Genomic DNA, 20,595 nt, shown 5'->3' on the forward strand with positions numbered 1-20,595 from the left:
ACTTTCAACCCTTCCAATAAAATTGCCGCTAATTTTCCCTGATAGAGGCCCAAATTCCCCGAGTTTTCCCTGACTTTTTCCAGACTACTCAAAATCCCTGAGAATTCCCGGTTTTCCCGGTTGGTAGACACCCTGAAATCCCTTTTTAAAGCCCTGAAAGATGAAGAACGACGATTTCTTTGGGAACGTAACCTCCATCGGCTTGTCAAGCCGCTTGAAACCAATTGCGCTGTGAGCGGGTTGCACCTTGAACTGCATTTTATTGCGGGAGACTACGTGCATACCATTAATGATGTTGAATTTCAAATGCCAAGGGGAACGCAACGCTTAGCAATGATGCAGTTCCAACAATTTTGCCCAACCTGCGTGCATATTTGACACAAGAAACTTCCGCTCCGCAAAGCGGCATTCATTTCCATTAATTGCCTCTTGCCAAGAGCGCCATTGGATCAAACGTTCAAGAGTGCGCTCGCTTTTGACAGCTGAAGACCAGACGGCTAGTTCGCACAAGCAGCAGCAGTTGACTGTTCGCATGATGAGGGGGGGCACCAAAGGTTCGCTTGATAGCAGCTCTCTAACTGTACTCGACCACCCATACATTATTCACTGCAGTGACTCAAGACTTACTTATTAGGCGGCAGTCTTTGTCGCAAGGAAGTGTGTACTGAAAACAAAGCATAGTGCAGGCATGAAACAGCTTCTGCCGCCTGCTTCAGATGGAAAGTGCTTAAATGTTGGCATTTTCACGAAATTTTGCGACTTCGCTGTTTTTCTCTACCCTTCACTGAAGCTTTCTGTGTTTATCAGTTAACTTGAAGACATTTTCACTGGCTGCTTTAGCAAGAGTTAACTACATCGAGACAGCATAATGGATGTGTTGGCAGTCATCAACAGTAGTAGCATTGGTGGTGTTGGTTGTGGTGAACATTGCAAGGCATCAATGCGAATGTGATAAGTTTTTACGTCGTCACACGAATGCACTTCTACATCAAGGGTCTGAACAAGTCTCATGATGAGAAACGAAGTGCACAACAGCAACTGAAGTCAATTATATATGGCTGCAGTGCCATAAATGTATGCTGTCATTCTTGTGCCTATTCTAATGCATTATGTTAATTTTTGAATTAATGTGCAAATAAGAAACTGTTTTTGAATAATGTGAATAAATAACATGTGATTTTGTTCCCACATCTAATGACCGCAAGCTGGGAGAAATGGGGAACAAGATGTGTACAGCAAAGGGTTGTATTTCTTCAATGCCACCCGTAAAACTACATGGGGTGATCTCCCAAACATTCGCGTAGTGTATTGGCAAAAGTTATTATGCATTCAAAACTAGTCTATCTTGTCGCGTGTGTGACAAGTTGTCATATAAGGGCAGCGGTGACTGCAAAGTAGCAGCGGGTAAAAGCTGGCAGAGAAAGAGTAATCATGTAATCGCTGCCTACTCAGTGTACATGGAAGTGAGCTGCAGATTTTAACATGCAAATTTAAAGCGATGCTAAGATTTTTTTTATTGAAGTGTTTTACACGCCAGCCCGGCCAGTTGCATACACGGAACTGCTGAAATAAAGGGATGGTACAGTGCACGTATTCAGTCATTTTGCACAGAGAACAGAAAACGTGAAAAAAAGAATGGGTGTAAGGAAATATGATAGAATGTCTGATGGGTGCACCCATTCATACGCGACGTGGCTCCGAGTGTGCTCAGAAGCAGAAGCGGGGCCGGTTACTGTAACAGCTCTATTTGCATATAGTACTGAAGTAATCAGCCAAGCTGTCTTAAATATACTTCAGGCACCTCCCATTAACGAGCACACCCATGCGGATGCGCTTTTCTTACGAACAGGTTTTCCTTACAAACAGTGAACTCGCTAAACCAACGCACCCCTTTTTGTTCCTAGCTTCGAACTGAAACACAGGACACGCCAACATTTCTTGGTTTTGTGCGCGCACGCATATGGGCGTGTTTTTTTTTATGTACCGGCTAGAGAGTTTCTTCTTCACTACAATGCTGCGCCGCTGCAGGCTGCAGTGCAGCCAGCAGCATTTGCGAAAAGTGGTTGATGCCAGAGCCGCCGCATCGTGCCACGCTTAAAGGCCCGCTCCCAAGAAGCCGCTCGCGCCACTAGAAAGCCTTCGAGTTCACTGTACCCCTGCAATAAAATGGCTATATTTTCTGGTACTTTTCACTTTCCTGGCTACTGGAACACTGAAACTATATTCATGCCCACACAAAGTTCTGCACTTGGTTTGAAACCCAGGCACCATGCTCTTTGTAGAGCAGCAGCAAAGAATGCTATACAAATACCAGAACCCACATGTCCATGAAGCCCCACATCACAAAGTAACCCGAGCGAAAGCCGTATTGGAATGGTGCGAGAATGTTCAATTTTGTAAGGTAATTAGTTAAACGTTTTCTATTAGCTTTTCTATTAGCTCTTCGATTACCTTACTAAAGAATGGTAATACACAGATGGGGCGATAATTGGAAATTAAAGAGCGGTCACCTTTCTTGGTGACCGCTCTTGGTGTGATCTTGCCTTGTTTTAGCTTTTGTGGGAAACTGCCTGATTTAAACATGACGTTTATTATGTCTGAAAGGACATCACTTATTAGGGGTGCAATTAATTTTATATGGGAAGGGTGTAATTTACCGATGCAAAGGTAACATAATAAATGACACTCCAAAAAATCTGCGTTGTGTAAAAAAAAAGAAGGAAGAAGTCGCAACCTTGAGCACATATTTAGCTATGCAGCCAATACTCAACGAGACTTCTATTACATATTTTTAAGCTCCCCTGGCCCTCCAGAAAGTTCAAGGAAGAAATATTCTGCTCAATAAAATGTTCTCAAGGTATTCCTCTGAAACTTTTATGGAAGCATCAGGGAGACATTTTAAACATTTGTGCCAATTTTCAGCAAAATCCATGAAGAAATAAGGAAGTTGACTTTCAAAGCCCTTAACAACATGGCGCCACCACATCCAGCAAGGCTAGGCATTGTGTGCGATTGCCCATCTCGTCTGAGTCGTACCTCATTATTTGCACTTGCTGCTGACTCCAAAACAGAACACAACTTTACTCGTACTAGGTGCGGTTATTGTGCCCATAGTAACGACATCATCAAACAGCGCAGCTGTGTCTCCTGGCAGGAAGACTACAATGTAAAGAAAGCTTCCGGTCATGTGGCGGGATGTAAACTGCATTTTGACTGAGAGCGGCATAAAGCCTCAATGGGTGAGTGAAAGGAGAAAGCTTATGCCTCTTTTGCCTGCTTTATCTTGAATTAGTAAGTTGAATAACTTTTCTTTGGCTGTGTCAATTTTCAGTTTACCTTTTTTTTGCATTCTCTTTGGGATAACACAAGGAATGTGCTGTGGTGCAGAAACTGGCAGGCAAAATGGTCGCAGGGCCCCTTGGAATTGCACCTGAGCAGACGATTAATGCAGCACCTGGTGGCGTCGCTATGGCTCAAGTCTCAGCACGCCGCAACCAAGATTTTTGAGCATGCCAAGGGCACTGGGCCGCATGGGCTAGCTTGCATTGCCATGCCTGGAGAACCACAGAGGCCGATTGGAGCATGCGGCAGTCCAAGTGCTTCGGTAACGAGAGATCACGTCGCGCTAACCAGCGGCAACCACGGTATCTACGTTATGCAGCAGTGTGGCCTCCAGGATTGTACAAATTCGTCATTGCAATCTCCGAGGCCACGCCGAGGAGTCGCACGTTCAGTGACGCATCACTTCCGGCAAGCAGTAATGGCAGCGTTTCTTCTTTTTTTTTTCACTTTCAATATCAAAAACAGCTATTCTATTAAGCTTTTTGTGAGACATACACTTGTATTTCAAAAGTTAAATTCTGCATGGAGGCTTCTTTATGTCTACATTATCTTTAACTAGGCACTTTCTTCTTTTAACCGTCCAAAATTTTGTTGCAGTTGGCGTTTAATGGGCGCGCTGCCAATGCCAGCCCATCACCTCCTTAATTTTTCATAGTACTATCGGTGCTGCCTAATTTGACAACAGGTCATGCCAAGAAGCCACACTGGTTTTCGATGTTCTGCGTTTCGCGTTATTTTTGGCCAGCAGTGATGGCAACATATGTTTTCCTTTTCAGCATCAAAGACATCCATCTTTGTGAGATTTTCACAATGTGCATAAACCAATATTGCCCAAATTTTGTAGGAAGGCTGCTTTATATCTATGTTATCTGAAACTGCGACAGTCCAATACTTGCATTACAAGCATTGGCCAGTTCCTTCCTCACACTACTTACAGCGACGGTCTTTGTCTTTTCGCCTGCAAAGATGATTCCAGTGAGGCAGGGGGTAGACTGGTCCCCCTCGCTGCTCATCACTTCCCACAGACCCACACGCAGCTGTCCACACTGGGGCGTCTTGTCCTCAAAAAGGTTCACGGATGCCGTAATGCTCCTGCAAGGCCAGGCAAGTTTTGACACGCAAGGCTAATCAAAGGCACAAATTCGTGATGTATCAGTTCAACAGATGCAGACAAAAAAGAAGTGACGGACACAAGTGCCGTCTTTCAATTGAAGGTTTATTACAAACATGTTACAAGTATATGCAAGGCAAGTTGCGCCAAAACACAAAAAACAGAGAAAAAGAACCTTAAAAGAAAAGTTCATAAATTAATCAATGCCTCGACAACAGCAACCATGTGCGAATAAACATGATCCAAGAAAGCACATTTATCCTGTGGTAGGGACAGTGGCGTAGCTTGGTCATCTGGCACCCGGGGCCCATAGGTCTTCTGTCAACCCCCCCCCCCTCCCCCGGGTGTAGTCAGGAAAGCGAGGATATAGAAAATATCTGGGGAGTAGGTGGGGGGGGGGGGGTTATGCTTCAGCACGAGTATTCAAAATGTGAAGAAAAATTTAGAATGATCGTCATATAAAAAGGTCGAAGTGCAATTATGCATATTCCATTTCTAATGCATCAACAGAAAAAAAGTTCGCCAACATGTACAGGAATAAAAAAATGGAAATAAGCAGGAAATTAGTTCAATGGAATGATAGAATAAAGTAGGTAAAAATTAAACAATCTGGGATAACAAGCGGGATTGCCAGAAAAGTCTATGATTAAGCTTGCTCACAAAAAGGATTGAAAAGAATATATATTGAACTAAAGATAACTCAGAGAAACCAATTGTTAATTAATTTGTCTAAGAAAATAACAACCGAATTCAGCATATAGTATGAGAACAGCTGAACTGGCTCATTTCCCTTGAGATTGGCTTATAAATACCCTGAATACACCTAGTTGTGTGCTGTGACGTAGCTAGGCCATCTGGCACCTGGGACCCATAGGTCTTTCTTCATTTGCTGCTATTGGCAAATGTGATCATCTGAGCTGTGGTACCGCCACAAGGCTGGAAACGGAAGAGAGCATGCTCTGTGTTGATTCCTGGTGTCACCGTGCAAAAAACGAGAAGGCCACCATGAAGCTCGTGCCAGCAAAAACTTGCGCTACTGTTGGTCTTAACTCACAGTGGAGAGGATAGAGAGATCGACATCGCTGGTGCCCTATTTCATATTTCTTTTGGTACTGCCCTACTGGGCCGCCCGCAGTGCCAAAATACTGCAGGCTCTAGCACCCAAGATAATTTTGTTTAGAGAAGTTTTTGTTGAGTTAATGATATGACTTTGGGTCCTCAATTCCAGAATTGCAATGTTTCCTCTATAATTGCTAATTAAGCAGTTATTTAAGATATCCTTATTAATTATCTGCCATATTTTGCATGATACCGAGTTCCTAGTGGTCACGAAGACATTAACCTGATAGAATACCGGGAGATATTCTCACAAAATTCAACTTTTGTGAAATTTCGTGTAGCTGAAACAGGACACTATTCCTGAAACAAAGTCGCGTAACAACAACAGCAGGAGTAGGAGGAAGAAAAGAGTGAAAGAAAGGTAGGAAGTTCAATCAGGTGCACGTCCGGTTTGCCACTCTAGACAGGGGAAGGTGTTTAAGGGAAGAAAGGAGCGGGAGGGAAGAAGGCACTATCAGTGTGAATACGTGTGGATGTCCATAACTTCGCGTCTATAATCGGTCACTGAGGTCAGTCGATTTCATGAAACGTAGCAGTGCCCACATCACTTTGTGAGCCTGCGATGCGTGGAGCCATTGTCCAAGAATCTTAGTCTCTGAAAATGGTCTGCTATCTAATCAGCTTAACCCCGTCCAAATAATATCGCATTCAATCTCGTAGAGGTAACTAAAACACAACACGAGCTTGATCGTCTCTTCAGATTTGCACAAGTCACCAATTGGTGTGTCGGTCATTCCAGTAAGGAATGAGTAGGCTTTTATAAAAGCCACCCCTAACTACAGGTGGCACAGTAAAGTTGCATCACGGCAGAAGAAGTTCGATGGAATCTGCAGCCTCAATGTAGAATCCAGTCGTTGGAGATGACAGTTGGAGAAAATCGGAGTGTTCCACAAAGTTTCAGTCTTGATTTGAGCAAGTAAATGACTTCTCGCAGCGTATGTCCTTGATAAGGGTATAGGAAGTGTCACAATTTCTTTATGGACTGACCAGGCCACACCACCAGCAAGGTCATTTCCGTTCTGACAATGCCACAGTGTCCCGGAAGCCATTGGAAGATGGTGTCGTGTCCATTTATGTGCGCTTGATGGAGAACCTCTCTGGTCTCAAACACCAGTTGTTCATGAGTCTTGTGTAGTAAGGCTGACTGCAGACTCTGAAGGGCTGCCTAGGAGTCACAAAGAACAACCCACTTTTGAGGTTTCGCTTGCACGGTGTAATTAACAGCAACACGTACAGTGGCAAGTTCTGTTGCTGTAGAGGTTGTTATATGGGACACTTTTTTAACCAGCGCCTGTGGAGCTGATAGCTGAGACAGATCCATCAGTGTAAATCGGCATTCTTTGTTCATATGCCTCGTTCAGTAATGACAGAGTAAACGGACGTAGACCCACTGTTGATTGACGGGTCGTCTTCTTAATTCCTGGAATCGTGAGGCGTACTTGTGGCTGTCCAAGGCACCAGAGGGGTAACAGTGGTCTTGCTGTTGGGTAAAACCCGACGGAAAGTAGCTCTGATGTGTCGCAACAAGTTTGGAAAATGTGGCTTGAGGTCTTTGTGCTGGCAAAGCAGCAATATAGTGACTGGGTAATGTGTGCTTTAGGGTTGCCAGTCATTATATATGTTGAAAGCAAGTAGTCTCTAGTAAGCATGAGTGCTGCACGAGTCGAGGCGCATCGTGGTAGTCCATGACATGTCCGTAGAGCCTGGCCTTGCAAACTTGTGAGGTTACGAATGTTTGTTTTACACGTGTTCACCAAAACCAACAAGATGTTCTGCAAAAAGCCCAGAAACAATGCTCTGTACAGCTGCAGCATGGAACATACCGACATGCCCCAGGTTTTCCCGCACAGGTAGATGCAGTGGGGCTCCACGAAAGGTCCCTGTCAAAAATCCCACCTAAGAAGCGGGGATACTTCTGGTATTTGATACCCTAGCCATTGAGAGAAACAGCGTACGGTGCCATGGGTTTGCACGTAAACGCGACTAACACGCATCTTTCTATGGACATACTTGTTTGCGGAGATACAAGCAAGTTAGGGTGGCTGCCCCCTGAATTCTTGCACGCACTTGAAGACGAGTCACTGCAGAAGTCCAAAGACAAATATCATCAACATACATTGATAGGTGAACTGTTTTGGGCAATAATTCAGCAAGGCCAATCATAGTCAGGTTAAAGTGAATAGGGCTCAATACTCCGCCCTGTGGGACGCCACCGTACCAACAATAAAATGATGGAGATGGTTAGCTATAACTAGGAGACAGTGTTTTTACTCAACACTGCAAAACTGATACAAAACTAATACAAATGATACGAAACTTATAAATGGAACACTGTAGGGAAGAGTCTGGAGGAATGGGACGTATTCTTATGGGACGTATCATAAACGTATCTTTAGTCTTGTTTATTTTAAATGCAACCAGTTCTTTGATGGATTACAGTACAAGTAGAAACATGCTGCACAAATTCTGAGGAGCACTGGTTCCTACTGCTTCTGGCGCAGCTTTAAAAAAAAATAGTTTCTAACAGCTAAAATCTGTCCCATTCCACCCCTACCTTTGGGTGGAGTGGGACATCATTTGGGAGGAATGGGACATCTGCAACGCACTGGTTCCAACGTCTTCAGCAAACGTTATAAGCCGATGGGTCAACATCAAACTTGGTGCAAGGTTGCAGATGCTTTGTTCCCCCAATAGTTTTTGGAACTGGCACCTTCATCACTGTCTGTGACTGGTACAGTGCCTGTATCTTTATGAGGAGGAAAGTACAATTTTTAGCTCTCTTTTGTAGAAAGTGGACACGCATGTCAATGTTGTCACTGCTCTCGACTTTACCAGTGTAAAAGACGTCAGATTTTTTTTTTTTACTAAACCCAACAAGATCAAAGTCACCCTTGTCACTCCAACAGCTTGATTTGGCCAATCGGCCTCAGAAATTTCCTGCATCTCATTACTGAAATTTGACGTCACTGTCAGAATCATCGAATGCAACGGCAACAGTCTCTTCTTCACTTGAAGAAGTGAAATCCTTCTCACCGGTTCTTTTTAGGACGGGTAGTGGCGGCAGTCTTAACTGTGTTGATTAAGCGCTCTTTTTTTCAGGCTCTGTCGTAAAAACCTCTCTGCAGCTTCTTGCTCAATCGCGTGCTTCTTTGGTGTAAGGACTTTTGCCGTACCTTTCTTTTTGGCCTGTCTTGTGCGGTGCAGCCTTAGGGTAGGGCCTAAGATCACTTGGAGCAATTCGGCTTGGAGATGCCATTGGCATCGAGGCTGCTTTATTGACAGTAGGTGTGAAGAGTTGTGTAGGGACGTTCTGAGCTCCCTCGGTGTTTGTCTCAGACAGGGTGTCTACCAAGTTGACATTTCCAATTTCCCCGAGTTTTCCAGGTTTTCCCTGAGTGCCGTTTCACACTTCCCTGAGTGACGCAGAACTATGTTTTATGTCAAGACGGGCTGAAACCATATCGCCTGATGCTGTCACTCTCTAGTAAGCACATGAAAAAAATAAAAAAGCGACTTAATCCAATTTGAATACAAAGGAGTAGTGTTTATGTTATTCAAAAAGAGAATAGAAGGCAGGGGTTAGTAAAATGCACAGCAAATAAAGTGTCTTCGAAAAAAATTCCAAATGAAGTCGGACATTCACAAATATGAATAAAAAGGAGATGCACATAGAAGCAAATATATTCGAATATGAGCTATTTCTATCAACTGATAGCAAGCTCATGCAGTGGTATGAGGCCCGAACTCTGTCACAATTGAGATTCTCTCCCAACAGCTCGTAAGTCAACCTCAACTGTCCTGACATACTCTCAGCCTGCGCACGACGCCCGAGTGTTGTGTTTCACTGCTTTAAAGAGTTTATTTTAGTTTGGATGAGGAACACGGGCATCTCGGCATCAGCCAAAATTTTGTTTTTTGAGCTCAAACGTCTTCAAAACGGCGGCAGCAAGCTTCCTTTCCCGTTTATTCCTCAATGCATACATTATTTCTGTTCTTGTCCTCCTTCTGCCACTCGTTCACCCCAAGGACTATTTGAAGCATCTTGGCCAGTTCCGCAGTCCACGACCGATTTTTAGAACTCCCTAGGGGTCGGGAAAACGTTCGAAAAATCGGCCAGTTGGAAAAAAATAAATGCGTGTCATTTACTGCCCTTAGGGGCTCAAACCGCGACAGGCACGTTCGAAAACGCTCTGAAGGCCTGTCGGTACACATATTAGGCATATCGGCGCTCGTACTGTGACAGGAAATACAGAGTGCACGCGTGTATAATTAAGGAATGCGTACTGTGTTCCGTGCCAATAGCCCCTTCCCACGCTTATGCTTCACTGCAATACTTCTGCGTATGCTTCACCATGTAACACTTCTGTACAGAGGCGAAGCTGACTTTCGGAAACCGGCATTATGCAACGCACCCTGTTTTCTAAGTTCCTAAGCCAATCACGAGGACCACAAATTCGGAGTCCGTGCCATTGCTGACAGCAGCTAATTCTTTCAATAAAAAACTTGGCATCTAACGGCAAGAAGCTTCATAGCGAACGTCGAAGCAGCTAGGCCTAGCGTTGCCGCAGTGGTGGCAACGGCTGCCAGCGGATCTACGTGCGAGAGTGCCGGTTCGAGGTGGCGAAGTAATCAAAACGACAGCGGTGGTACCTTTGATTATTGCCATTTCGGACCCACGGTCACGGCAAAACGTCCGGAAAATCGGACGGCGAAGAGTTCTTGCGTCCGAAATTTCACACGTTCTGATACGTTGACTCTATGGGTTACGTGGCGGTGCCGCGAAGCCGTCCGAATTATCGGGAATCTGGAAAGTCGGTCGTTGACTGCACACTGGCAACTCCTCCAGCCGACGACAGCGCGTCAAAGACGATTCATTACGATTCCTGTCTGTTGCTCGAGCCAGCATTACCGCGACTTTCGACCCTTTCAATAAAATTGGCGCTACTTTTCCCTGAGAGAGGCCCAAATTCCTTGAGTTTTCCCTAACTTTTTCCAGACTACTCAAAATCCCTGAGAATTCCCGGTTTTCCTGGTTGCTAGACACCCTGTCAGAGTTCAAAGCATTTGCTAGAAGCCTTGAGCTGTTTGTTTCACTGATGATGGTGGCTGTCTGTCGTGACACCTCTCCACTTGAGGATGTTACACGTCGGTCCCCCAATTACTGATGACATCAAGTAGTCATCCGAAGTGAAGGGTTCACTATTGAAAGGCCAAATGCCCATTTTCTGAAAGCCCGAGATTATGTCCTTTTGTGTCACCATTAATACGTAGGCGGACCCCCAATAGCTCTCCAACATTATAGATGAAGATGGCCTTCCCTGGGTTATTTATGAGCCAATCATTGCAAGCAGCATTGTACCGAGATTTGAATGGACCATATATGGACACATCAAGTGACTGCAAGTGGTGGCTACAGTGTGGGGGAAAGGTCAACAGAATTATGCCACTCTCTTCAGCCTTGTTGATGGTGCTGATGCTGACATAGCTTTCATGATTGTCAAGAATTAGAAGAATGGGTGCTTCCTTCGAGCACTTTGTATGCCTCACAATGTGTTCTAATGCCAGCAAAACATTTCACTAGACATCCACCCTGATCTGGTTGCCAAACCAAGAGTTCCGTCCGGGGCGCCTTTCAGAAAAAAAAATCTTTAAGTCTCACCCGTGGAAAAATTAACACTGGTGGCAGAGCGTTTCCTATGCCATTGACACTGCACAAAACAGACACCAATTCACCGTGATCTGCTGATGTGACTAGACCAATTTGCTTCTCACCATGTGCTGCTACTATCTTTGGCGGATTGTGTGCAGTTGTGAAGCCCGTTTCGTTGCAATTGTAGATGCGGTCCGGAGTTAGCTTATATCGGTCGTAGATGCCTTTCAGATTTGAAAGGAAAGCATCAACGTTGTTCTTGATGAAGCTTGTTGCTCTACCAAGACTGGTCACTTCCGGCGATCGAAGCGATAGCTCTGGATGGCGGTCCATAAAGCCCATAAACGAGCCTCCTCCAGCTACCTTGTTGACTTCCCAGGATGCCGGGCACTTCCGGTTTAAGGCTGTTGCAAAGCGGTACGCCAGTGAACGAACCTGCATTCTCGTAAGCCCATAATGCATCTTCCTTGCTTTCAGCAAATACTCTTTCAAGAGTATTTCATCTTCTGCTGTGAAGACCATTCCACAGACCAAATTGGACTTGGAACAAGATGCCGCCTCTGTCATCACATTCCTTGTACTTCACTGCTCGACCAAGCGATGATTTTGATATTTTAAAAGCTTCTGCTACGTCTCTTATACTTTTCTTTTCATCGCACACCAATCTCACAGCATCCAGCATCAAATTGTTCAATGTTTGCGCTCTGCCGGAATGCTTTCTCTTGTATACCCTTGGCATCTTCCTGAAAATTGAGATGGATCAATTATTTGCAAATGTAAATATTCATGCACACGAAGCGTGCTTAAGTTCATTGCATGCACTTAGAGCACTCCTGCTGCGGCCTACTATTCACGCAATTATGCCGGGCTGCTCACAAATCTGCGGAGTAATCTAAGCTTTTTAAGTGGAACAAGATCGCATTTTATAATGCCCCTTTCGTTTAGCGTGTCGAGATATGTCATGTAGTCAGCCTGTCTGTTATTTACGATAATTTTCACGGCACCAAATAATTATAAGTATAAAATATGAAATAAACAAATGACAGCTTTCGGAGATAATGTGGCTCAACCATGAAGCTGATTTGCTAGACACAGCACCAGCCTTACTGTGGGGAGGAATGGGACAGTGTCCCATTCCATCCTCAACTCAACTGTCCCATTCCTCCCAAGCTACGTTGTCCAAAGTAAAAGAAAGAACATTCAATGGCAAACATTTTCTTGTTAGACCTAAACACGTTATTGCTTGAAGTACGAGGTTGATGTGTGTTTTCGGAGACAAATCGGCATAAGCCTACGCAGTGGTTTAAATTGGAGAGGTGTAATGGAGACAGCAGATACTTACTTTTGACACGTGAAAAAGGAGACTTCTAGTCTCAGAAAAATCTATCTGCAGAGGACGTCCACCATTACACCCAGGCTCTCGGTACGCAAACGCCATCTCGTGAGTAGTCGCTGAACGTGTTTGAACTAACTGTAGGAGAGATACAGTAAAACCTCGTTAAACCGTACCCGCTTAAACAGTAGTTTCGTTTTAAAAGTAGTAAAGTCAAATCCCCGACTCAGCGGCCATTGAACATAAAACCGTACCAGCTTACTGCGTACGCATCGGTTAAAACGTAGTGTTTGAACTTTTCGTCGCGCAAACACTGCGCTGCGCCGTCTCCATCGGGCGGCCCGGCAGAACAACACGCCTCAGAGATCGGAACAACGGCCTCCAAGCGCCCTGTGCGTTTGCGCGTGAAGCCACATCAACATCAACATCATTTCGACGCGGTGCCAGAGAGCGTTATGGCGTCGTGCAAGCGAGGACTTGCGTCGTTCCGAAGCTTGGATAAAAAAGACGCCGGGTGCTCAGCATAGAAGATAGATTAGACATCGCCCGTGCTATCGAACGTGACACGAAGAAGTCGGCGCTGACACGCAACAGGGATCTGCTGTTGACTACAGTGTGTGGCATTTGGAATGCGAAGTTGCTCGGCAGCGCTGCTGCGACTGCGAAGATATGTCGGCTACGAGGTTCGACTTTTCGCCATCGTTGCCTCTGTTGTTGCCAAAGTGTCGACTAGCGACAGTGACGAGGACGACACGGAAAGCGATAGCACGGGCGATTCAGGCCCGACAGTGGCATAAGCTGCGCGTTGCGTCAGCCTCATGAATGCAATCATCGCGACGACAATAGGGGCGCGATAACGTAACTCTATTCCAAATGAAAATTATTCCAAACTCCGGCACCCGTAATGAAAAAGGCGCCCCCGGGACTTCTACAGCACTACTGCGCACGTGCACGGTGAATACGTAACGCCAACGAGGAATCTGCCACGCGAGTGTTTGCCGAGAAGAGGGGGCTGGCTGAAAAGCTGGCACGCAGCTTCAGTAAGTTTGAGGCCGCTGTCGTCGGCCTGCTAGGCCGCCGCGGCATCAAACGAAAATAACACTTTTGTGGCGCGAAGTGAATAAATACTGCATGTTTTTTCCCCTTTCATCGCACTCTCTCTGAGTTCCGTTTTCGACAGGTAAGTGGGCGATCTCATGCTATTCGGTTAAACAGTACTACCGTTTAGTACGTACCTTTCCCGAGCTCCGGCCAACTACGGTTTAACGAGGTTTCACTGTACACGAGTTGTCCCATTCCTCCAACTGTCCCAAACCTCCAGACTCTCCCCTATACATACTGACGACACAAAAACATGGTGGTACATGAGCGCACTGCACAAGCGCCCCGCACGTGAAACATTCCGCTACCATTTACACGCCAGTGGAAAGAGAGGGGGTCTTCAAGCATATATGACACCTCCTTCCCCCCTGCATCTGGCACCCAGGCCACCCCCACACCACCCTCCCTCTTCAGTACTAGGCCACTGGGTAGGGAGATCGAAGTCCAAGTCTCGCACTCTTGTACATGCTTATGGATGACGGATAGATAGATAGACAGATAGATGAAAGCCGTGTGTGTGCCCTTTAAGGGGGGATGCGGCAACGAAAACTTTTGTTTTAATTAGTGGGAATAAATTGGTGAAATTTGGCATGCAGGTGTGATTTGTTATGCTTATATCATAACTGAAATTAGTTTTGTGCCATCTATTATAGTTTTCGAGTTACACAACTGACAGCCTGTAATGATCATTCCCAAATTAACTAATTAATTAATTACACATAAGTTAGCCAAGATTTTCATACCTGCATGTTCACAAAGGCCCATTCTGTGCAATAAAGCTATTGGTTTATTTTTTATATGACAAAATGAGCGTAAAAATATTTTTTTAGGACTCCTGTGCATATTGTCTAATGACTTTTGCAAAAAACCCATTATAAGTTTTTTTATGAGGTGCAGTTAAAATGAACAGCTTTATTGCACTCATCAATGTTTCAGGATCGAACTGCAAAAGACAGACTGATTTTGTCTTCATTCATTGTGAAATGGCACTGGGAAGACTGAAAGCAACTGCACAAAAAATGAAAGCCGAGAAAACAGAGCTCGATGTTTCATTTGTTGTAAACATTTAAATCTTTATTTTAAGCACCTAAAACCCGCCTGGAATGTGGTCCTTTGCCCGTGGGGCCACATTTTCTTTATATTTTGATGTATTTTCTTGCGTTCTTGCAGCACTTTCATGCACCATAGTTGCCTTTTTGGTCACCATGCATTCATCCGTCGTGCAGAGGCAGGTGAAAGCGCATTCAAAACGTCCGCTCTTGTCTCTCGTTGCGCAACCTCTTTATTAGTGGAGTTGCAGCTGAAATTCGCAGTAAAATATTTGATGCGAAAACTTCTGCTTCGCCGATGTCGCGTTGCCGTCACGACCACACGCAGACGTGACATCACCATCGCTCGCGGTTGCCCCTTCACAGTCGCACGCAGTCGCGCCTTCACCGTCGCTCGCGGTCGCGCCTTCACCATCGCTCGGTTGCGCTCTCACTATCACTCGCAGTGGCGTATTCACTATCGCTCGCGGACATGCCCTCACCATTGCTCGCGGATGGGCCTTCACCTTTGCTAGCGGGTGTAATGTCACTGTCGCTCGCGGTCGCGCCTTCACCGTCACTCACGCACATGCCTTCGCCATCGCTTGCGGTCGCGTTTTCACCATCACTCGCAGTTGTGCCTTCATCATTGCTCGCGGTCGCATAGGTGTTCTGTGGTCACGTCGTCAGCACTGCCCATGGGCGCGCTTTCCCAGCCACCCACATGCGCCAGTCGTGCCTCGTCGACAAGGTCGGCGGTATCCGCTTCCACAAGTAGTTTTCTCCAACTTTTCTATGCCTTTCGTGGTCTTCCGTACACGTGGGCATTTCAGGACTTCATTCCTGTGGAGCTCAACGCAGAAAACATGCGTAAGCAGCCACGATCATCAGTCACGTTGATCAGCACGCTCCGCTCGCTGCTGCGCAAATGCGTGCGAGAGGTTTGTCAGCAATTTAAATCTACAACAGCCAATAGGAGCACGCCCTGTGCCCCACATGACTGCTACACCCAATCACAATACCGGGTTTGCCGTTTTTGCGCTTGCATTTGCTGGTTTAATTTTCGGTGGAGAAATGCGTCGCTCTGGCCATCTTTAGCTTCGATCTCTCCTCTTTACGATGATACCAAGATGGTGGCGCTGCGTCAACGGATAGCCGGGTGATCCGCGGTGCGACGGGGCCTTCCAAAGCCCGATTTTTTTGCTATTTTTGATGACAGCACTCTACGAAAGTGCTGTTTTCTCGATTTCTACCGCATATTTTGTTACAATATTTCACTACGAGGTAAATAAAGGTCCGTGGATTGCGAAAAAATATAAATCAGAAAATCGAAAATTTTGACCAATTGGACCACCTCAGCAGAACTGATAGTTGGGCGAGTTGGTACGAATTCATAGTAAAATATTTTTGTGCGCACAATGGACAAGGACACCGTGAAAAGCACTCGTGTGTCCCCCCCTTCACTGTGTCCTTGTCAATTGTGCGCGCAAAAATATTTTACTATGGACCACCTCATTGCCGCGTTCCCCCTTAATGAAGTGTGGTGTCTAATAAAGTGTGGTGTGGGATCAAGAAGATTGCCCATAGTTGATTTTCTTAGCAAAAAAAACTTTGCAACATTTGTGCATCTATTCAGAAAAGGGCTGAAGGCATCGTAACAATGGGTGTTTAGTCATTCAAGCTCTACGCCCTGTGGCAGTGGCATTGGGCCCAGAGTCCCACATTCTTGTAGGCAAGGTCTGCGAGGCACTGCATAAAGAATTGTGGCTCTCCCAGTAATGGCCTCCGAACATTTCATTCACTTATGTCTTGGCTGCTGATAAACGCTCTCTAAAAATTCTTGCAGAAGAATCTTCCCTGGATGGCGCTTTAGAATTAGTGTAAGCAAAATTTTCTTGCAGCAGGCAAAAACTGTTTCTCAGAAATGCAGTGCACACACAGCCAGGTTTCCAATGCAAGCATTTGAGCCCTCCCCCCCATTACCGCAAAAAACAAAGTAAAGAATGACAACTACACACAATGGCATTAGCATTCACAAGTGCCACCACCTGGTGTCAAAAATTGTAACTAGAAACAACATTAAAGATGTACCTATTACCGGTTCACACTGTTGGCCATTTTTGGCCATACTTATAACACTCGCCTCATTCAGGTGTGGGATATCCCATGCACGCGCCCTAACTGTGGGAACGAAATTCTGCATTTCATTTTGTTGTTTCACTTGAATCGACTGACGTAAAAATATTAGTTATAGCACTTTACTGCGTTTTGTGTGCAGCTGTACTATTTTGTTTATTACTGCTTTACCACTTTTTTATGCTATTTCAAAGGTGCTGATTGTTGGGCTAGTTGGTCTATCATGTTGACTGGCAAACAAATGTTTGGCACAGACACGGAACAGACAAGTACGAACGCCATTGTTGAAATAATGCTTGATGCACTTTTTTGTTTATACGGATTGATTCGGTCCATCTAATTTTTATTTTTTAAATAGTGTAGACTTATTGCTGATATCTTGTGTTTATAGCAATGTACAGTAGAACCCCGCTGTTACGTTCCTCACTGCTGCGTTTTCCCGGCTGCTACGTCGTTTTCATCCGGTCCCGGCATAGCTTCCATAGGATTCAATGTATAAGGAACCCCGCTGTTACGTCGTAGCTGTGAAAACGTTCCCGCATGATACGTCGCAACTTAGCACCCCGAACCCGCCTGGGCTGAAGTAGGCAACGCGCCCCAACCGCCATTTTGGCTTTTGACGAGTTTTGGCTGGGCTTGGCCGGGCTTGGCTATGGAACTGGCTGCAAAAAGCCGCACGCCAGTTCGAGAGGCCGCACTAAGTGGCCATTCGTGAAAAATGCTCTCACTATCATCACTGTGATTAGAGTCACCGCATGGTTGTTGGACGGGTCGACTCACGGAGGAAGGAAACTCGGGAGAGGCCCTCACGTCACTCTTTGTGAATCAAAAGTGAAACCGGAACTTGGCGTTGCTCCGCCTACCGGGACAGCTCTCCTCTCTTGTTTACATTTCTCCCACGCCGCGCCGCGCGCAACCGGGCTGCTCGGACGCGCGCGCTCCGCAGCAATACTAAACAGTCGTTAGCAGGTTAGCATGATTACGCCAAAGAGGGCAAAATTTCCCGCGGATATTCCTTCGTCCGTTGCCATTCCCGTGGCACGGTGACGACGAGGAGCACGAGCCGCATGATGCCGGGCAGTGGCCAAATCCTAGCTTTGGAGAAGCCGTCGCGGCTCTAGACCTCCTCTGCAGGTACGTCGCACCTCACAGCGACGCTGACAGCAATGCAGCCTTCCAGGCTATTGAGAAACGTGTGGCGATTTATACCGAGCGAAAGAAACGGCAAGCCATCATTCTAGGCTTTTTTAAGTCCTAAGCGCACTCTGTGGAAATAAATTGTCTATAGTTGAAGCTGCCCTTTTTTTTCATTCATTTTCGGAGCTTTCCTCACTGTTGCGTTTTCCCGGCTGTTACGTTTTTTTCCCCCGGTCCGGTGAAAAACGTATGAACGGGGTTCCACTGTAGTGCACTCCTCGCCCACCTTCAATGTAGATGCTCTGTGTCATATATATGCTTCTATTGGATCTGTACTCTCAAAGCATATCTGCGATTTTTTATTTTTCGCTCATCTGTGCACAATTTATTTTGTTTGCATAAGTGTATTCTTCCTGTGCTGTATTTGCATGTCCCTGTTATTTGTAATGAGTCGTGCTCCTAGTCAAGCCCGTGTAAAGGCTTTTTGACCACGGCTCTCGACAACTTGAATAACGGAAGAAAGTTTCATTCGATGAGTATTTTTGTCATTGGCTGTAACGCTACACATTCTGGTGAAGACTACCCCCGTAAATGGTAGAGAAAAGGCACATGTGCAGCTCAATTACACAAATACCTTCATGCGCACCCATTAAGATGCAGCCACGACAAGCGGGAACCAACGTGTGATGCAGCGCTTGACAGCACAGTGCCACTGGCAACTATGCCACCATGCTGGATAAATTACCAATATGAAGAAACAAAACATTCACTTTTGCAAAAGGTTACTCACTGTGCATAAGAGCCTTGAACGATCACGGTGGCATTCCAATTCCTGCAGGCTGGCCCTTTGTCTCTAATGCCATTGCCTCTGTCATCTGCGATATGTCATGGTACAGAAGAGCTTACTGAACAGGCTGCCGTACCATGTTACACTTGCAAAAACTGTAACTTCATCACACATGCTCCTTATCCCTGCCATTTTTTATGGTCCCAAATTTATCGAAAAAGAGAATAAGCAACAGTCAAGATTAAATTTCCTACCATTCAGGCACTATCCTTCTTGCAATTAAGGGAAGAATTAACAGCTTTTTCTTTCACCCAACAGATATCCAGTGTGCACCTCATGTATGCAAACGGAAAGGTCCACTTTGGGAGAACTTTGGGAAGTGGCCAAGATAACATCTTGCAGCACATATGACAGACCAATGCTCTTAGCGACTACCTTTGCTTTTCGAGCCTGGTAAAGTGATAGCACCAGCATGTAGCTTTTTTTCAAAACATCAAAACGAAACTGTCCTTGACACTTCACTAATGGCAGAAGACAGTGGGTTTTTATAATTTGGGCTCATTAATGGTTATTTGAGGCTAGAGTCCAAATCCAATAGCTCAGTCTGCTGAGTTCTTGAGCTACGTAGTCCCGGCCTCTCTGTAGGCTCCCAGGGTTACCCACCAGGATTACTTTGGTCCCTTAAACATTCTGGAGGTTCCCTGGAAGCTAGCAGATGACACAAGCTGAAACAGCAATACTAAAGAAGACAGAAGCAGACAAATGGCGACTGCCAACTCTATTTTACTGAAAGAACTCCATGGAGATCAACCAACCAGACCTCGCAAGAATGATGTACCAAATGATAAAATACGTGCAACAGAGAACGCACAGGTAGCAATCCACGACATACAATCCACAATTTAATTCATTCTTTCTCAATTTTATTTGCTTTCGCTTTTACATCCCACAAGAGATTGAGACCATCTATAATAGCAAAAAATTGCTTGCCCTTCTGATTGCCCTAAAGTCAAGAGTGGTGTCTCATTCAGCTCCTTTTTTTGTTTTCTTGTTGCTGTTATCTCATGTGGCTAACACTTTTGGCCTGAGAGGGATGCTAAAGGCTAATACTAAGTCTGTATGGACTGTTAAAACACCATTCTAGAAACCTCGCAGCGCTTGTTTCGTGGTAAGAAAGACTTATGTTTAAGAGAAAATCGCATCTGAAGGGTCTGCATACCTTTAGCCAAATTCAAATCACGAGTGGTGACGTTGCATGCGCCATCACCTCCCTTTACTGCCGTCTCTGACTAAAACGTGGATCTCTGGTAAAATGTGGGCGTGGAACTAGCGACATGGCATCAACCCTTATATATTGTTTACTGCTTTCGAAAATTGGCCTCATGAATGTTTTTGTGCCACGCTGCACTTCGGCATCAGCGTACGTAGGCGGCGACGCCCAACTGGAAGTGAACTGCGATGGACTACCTTTTACGTGGCTTTGGGACCAACAGACGTGCCCGGTGCTAGCTGAATCTGACTTCTTCCCACTTCACGAGTGGCAACTGTGTGCCCTGGGAAACGCTGGTGGTATCCTTCAGCTACAAAAGCCTCGAAGCGGCACTACGATGACGGGGCGTGGAACCGGCGACATGGCATCAACCCTTATGTATTGTCTACTGCTTTCACAGGTTAGTCACAAGCACTATTCTTCGATTAATGTTTGCATTACTTTGCCGGTTCCACCCCAAACTCTGTTTTTCTTGTGTTCAAAAAGCAGTGTATTTCTTTGAAGTCATGCAGGGTGCTCGTACGACGTCAGTTTGTTGTTTGGAGGCTTTCGGCTTTCTATTTACTGATTTTGCTGCTGTG

General features: G+C 45.5%; 1 protein-coding gene and 2 pseudogenes across 7 annotated transcripts in view; all 3 read right to left on the reverse strand.

Moving 5' to 3' along the window:
• LOC142592536 (uncharacterized) overlaps window positions 1-20,595 on the reverse strand; it is a 238,163-nt gene that overhangs the window by 87,626 nt on the left and 129,942 nt on the right. For all 7 annotated transcript variants that reach the window (XM_075704033.1, XM_075704029.1, XM_075704027.1 and 4 more), the window contains 2 exons: window positions 18,748-18,832; window positions 4,278-4,434 (listed from right to left, as the gene is read on the reverse strand). In XM_075704033.1, the coding sequence (XP_075560148.1) occupies window positions 4,278-4,434; window positions 18,748-18,832 (242 nt within the window). The remainder of the gene's footprint in view (window positions 1-4,277; window positions 4,435-18,747; window positions 18,833-20,595) is intronic.
• Window positions 8,186-11,157, reverse strand: LOC142557941 (uncharacterized; annotated as a pseudogene).
• Window positions 11,097-12,150, reverse strand: LOC142557942 (uncharacterized; annotated as a pseudogene).

This window comes from Dermacentor variabilis, chromosome 9, assembly GCF_050947875.1.
Source record: "Dermacentor variabilis isolate Ectoservices chromosome 9, ASM5094787v1, whole genome shotgun sequence".
Classification (NCBI taxonomy): Eukaryota; Metazoa; Arthropoda; class Arachnida; order Ixodida; family Ixodidae; genus Dermacentor; species Dermacentor variabilis.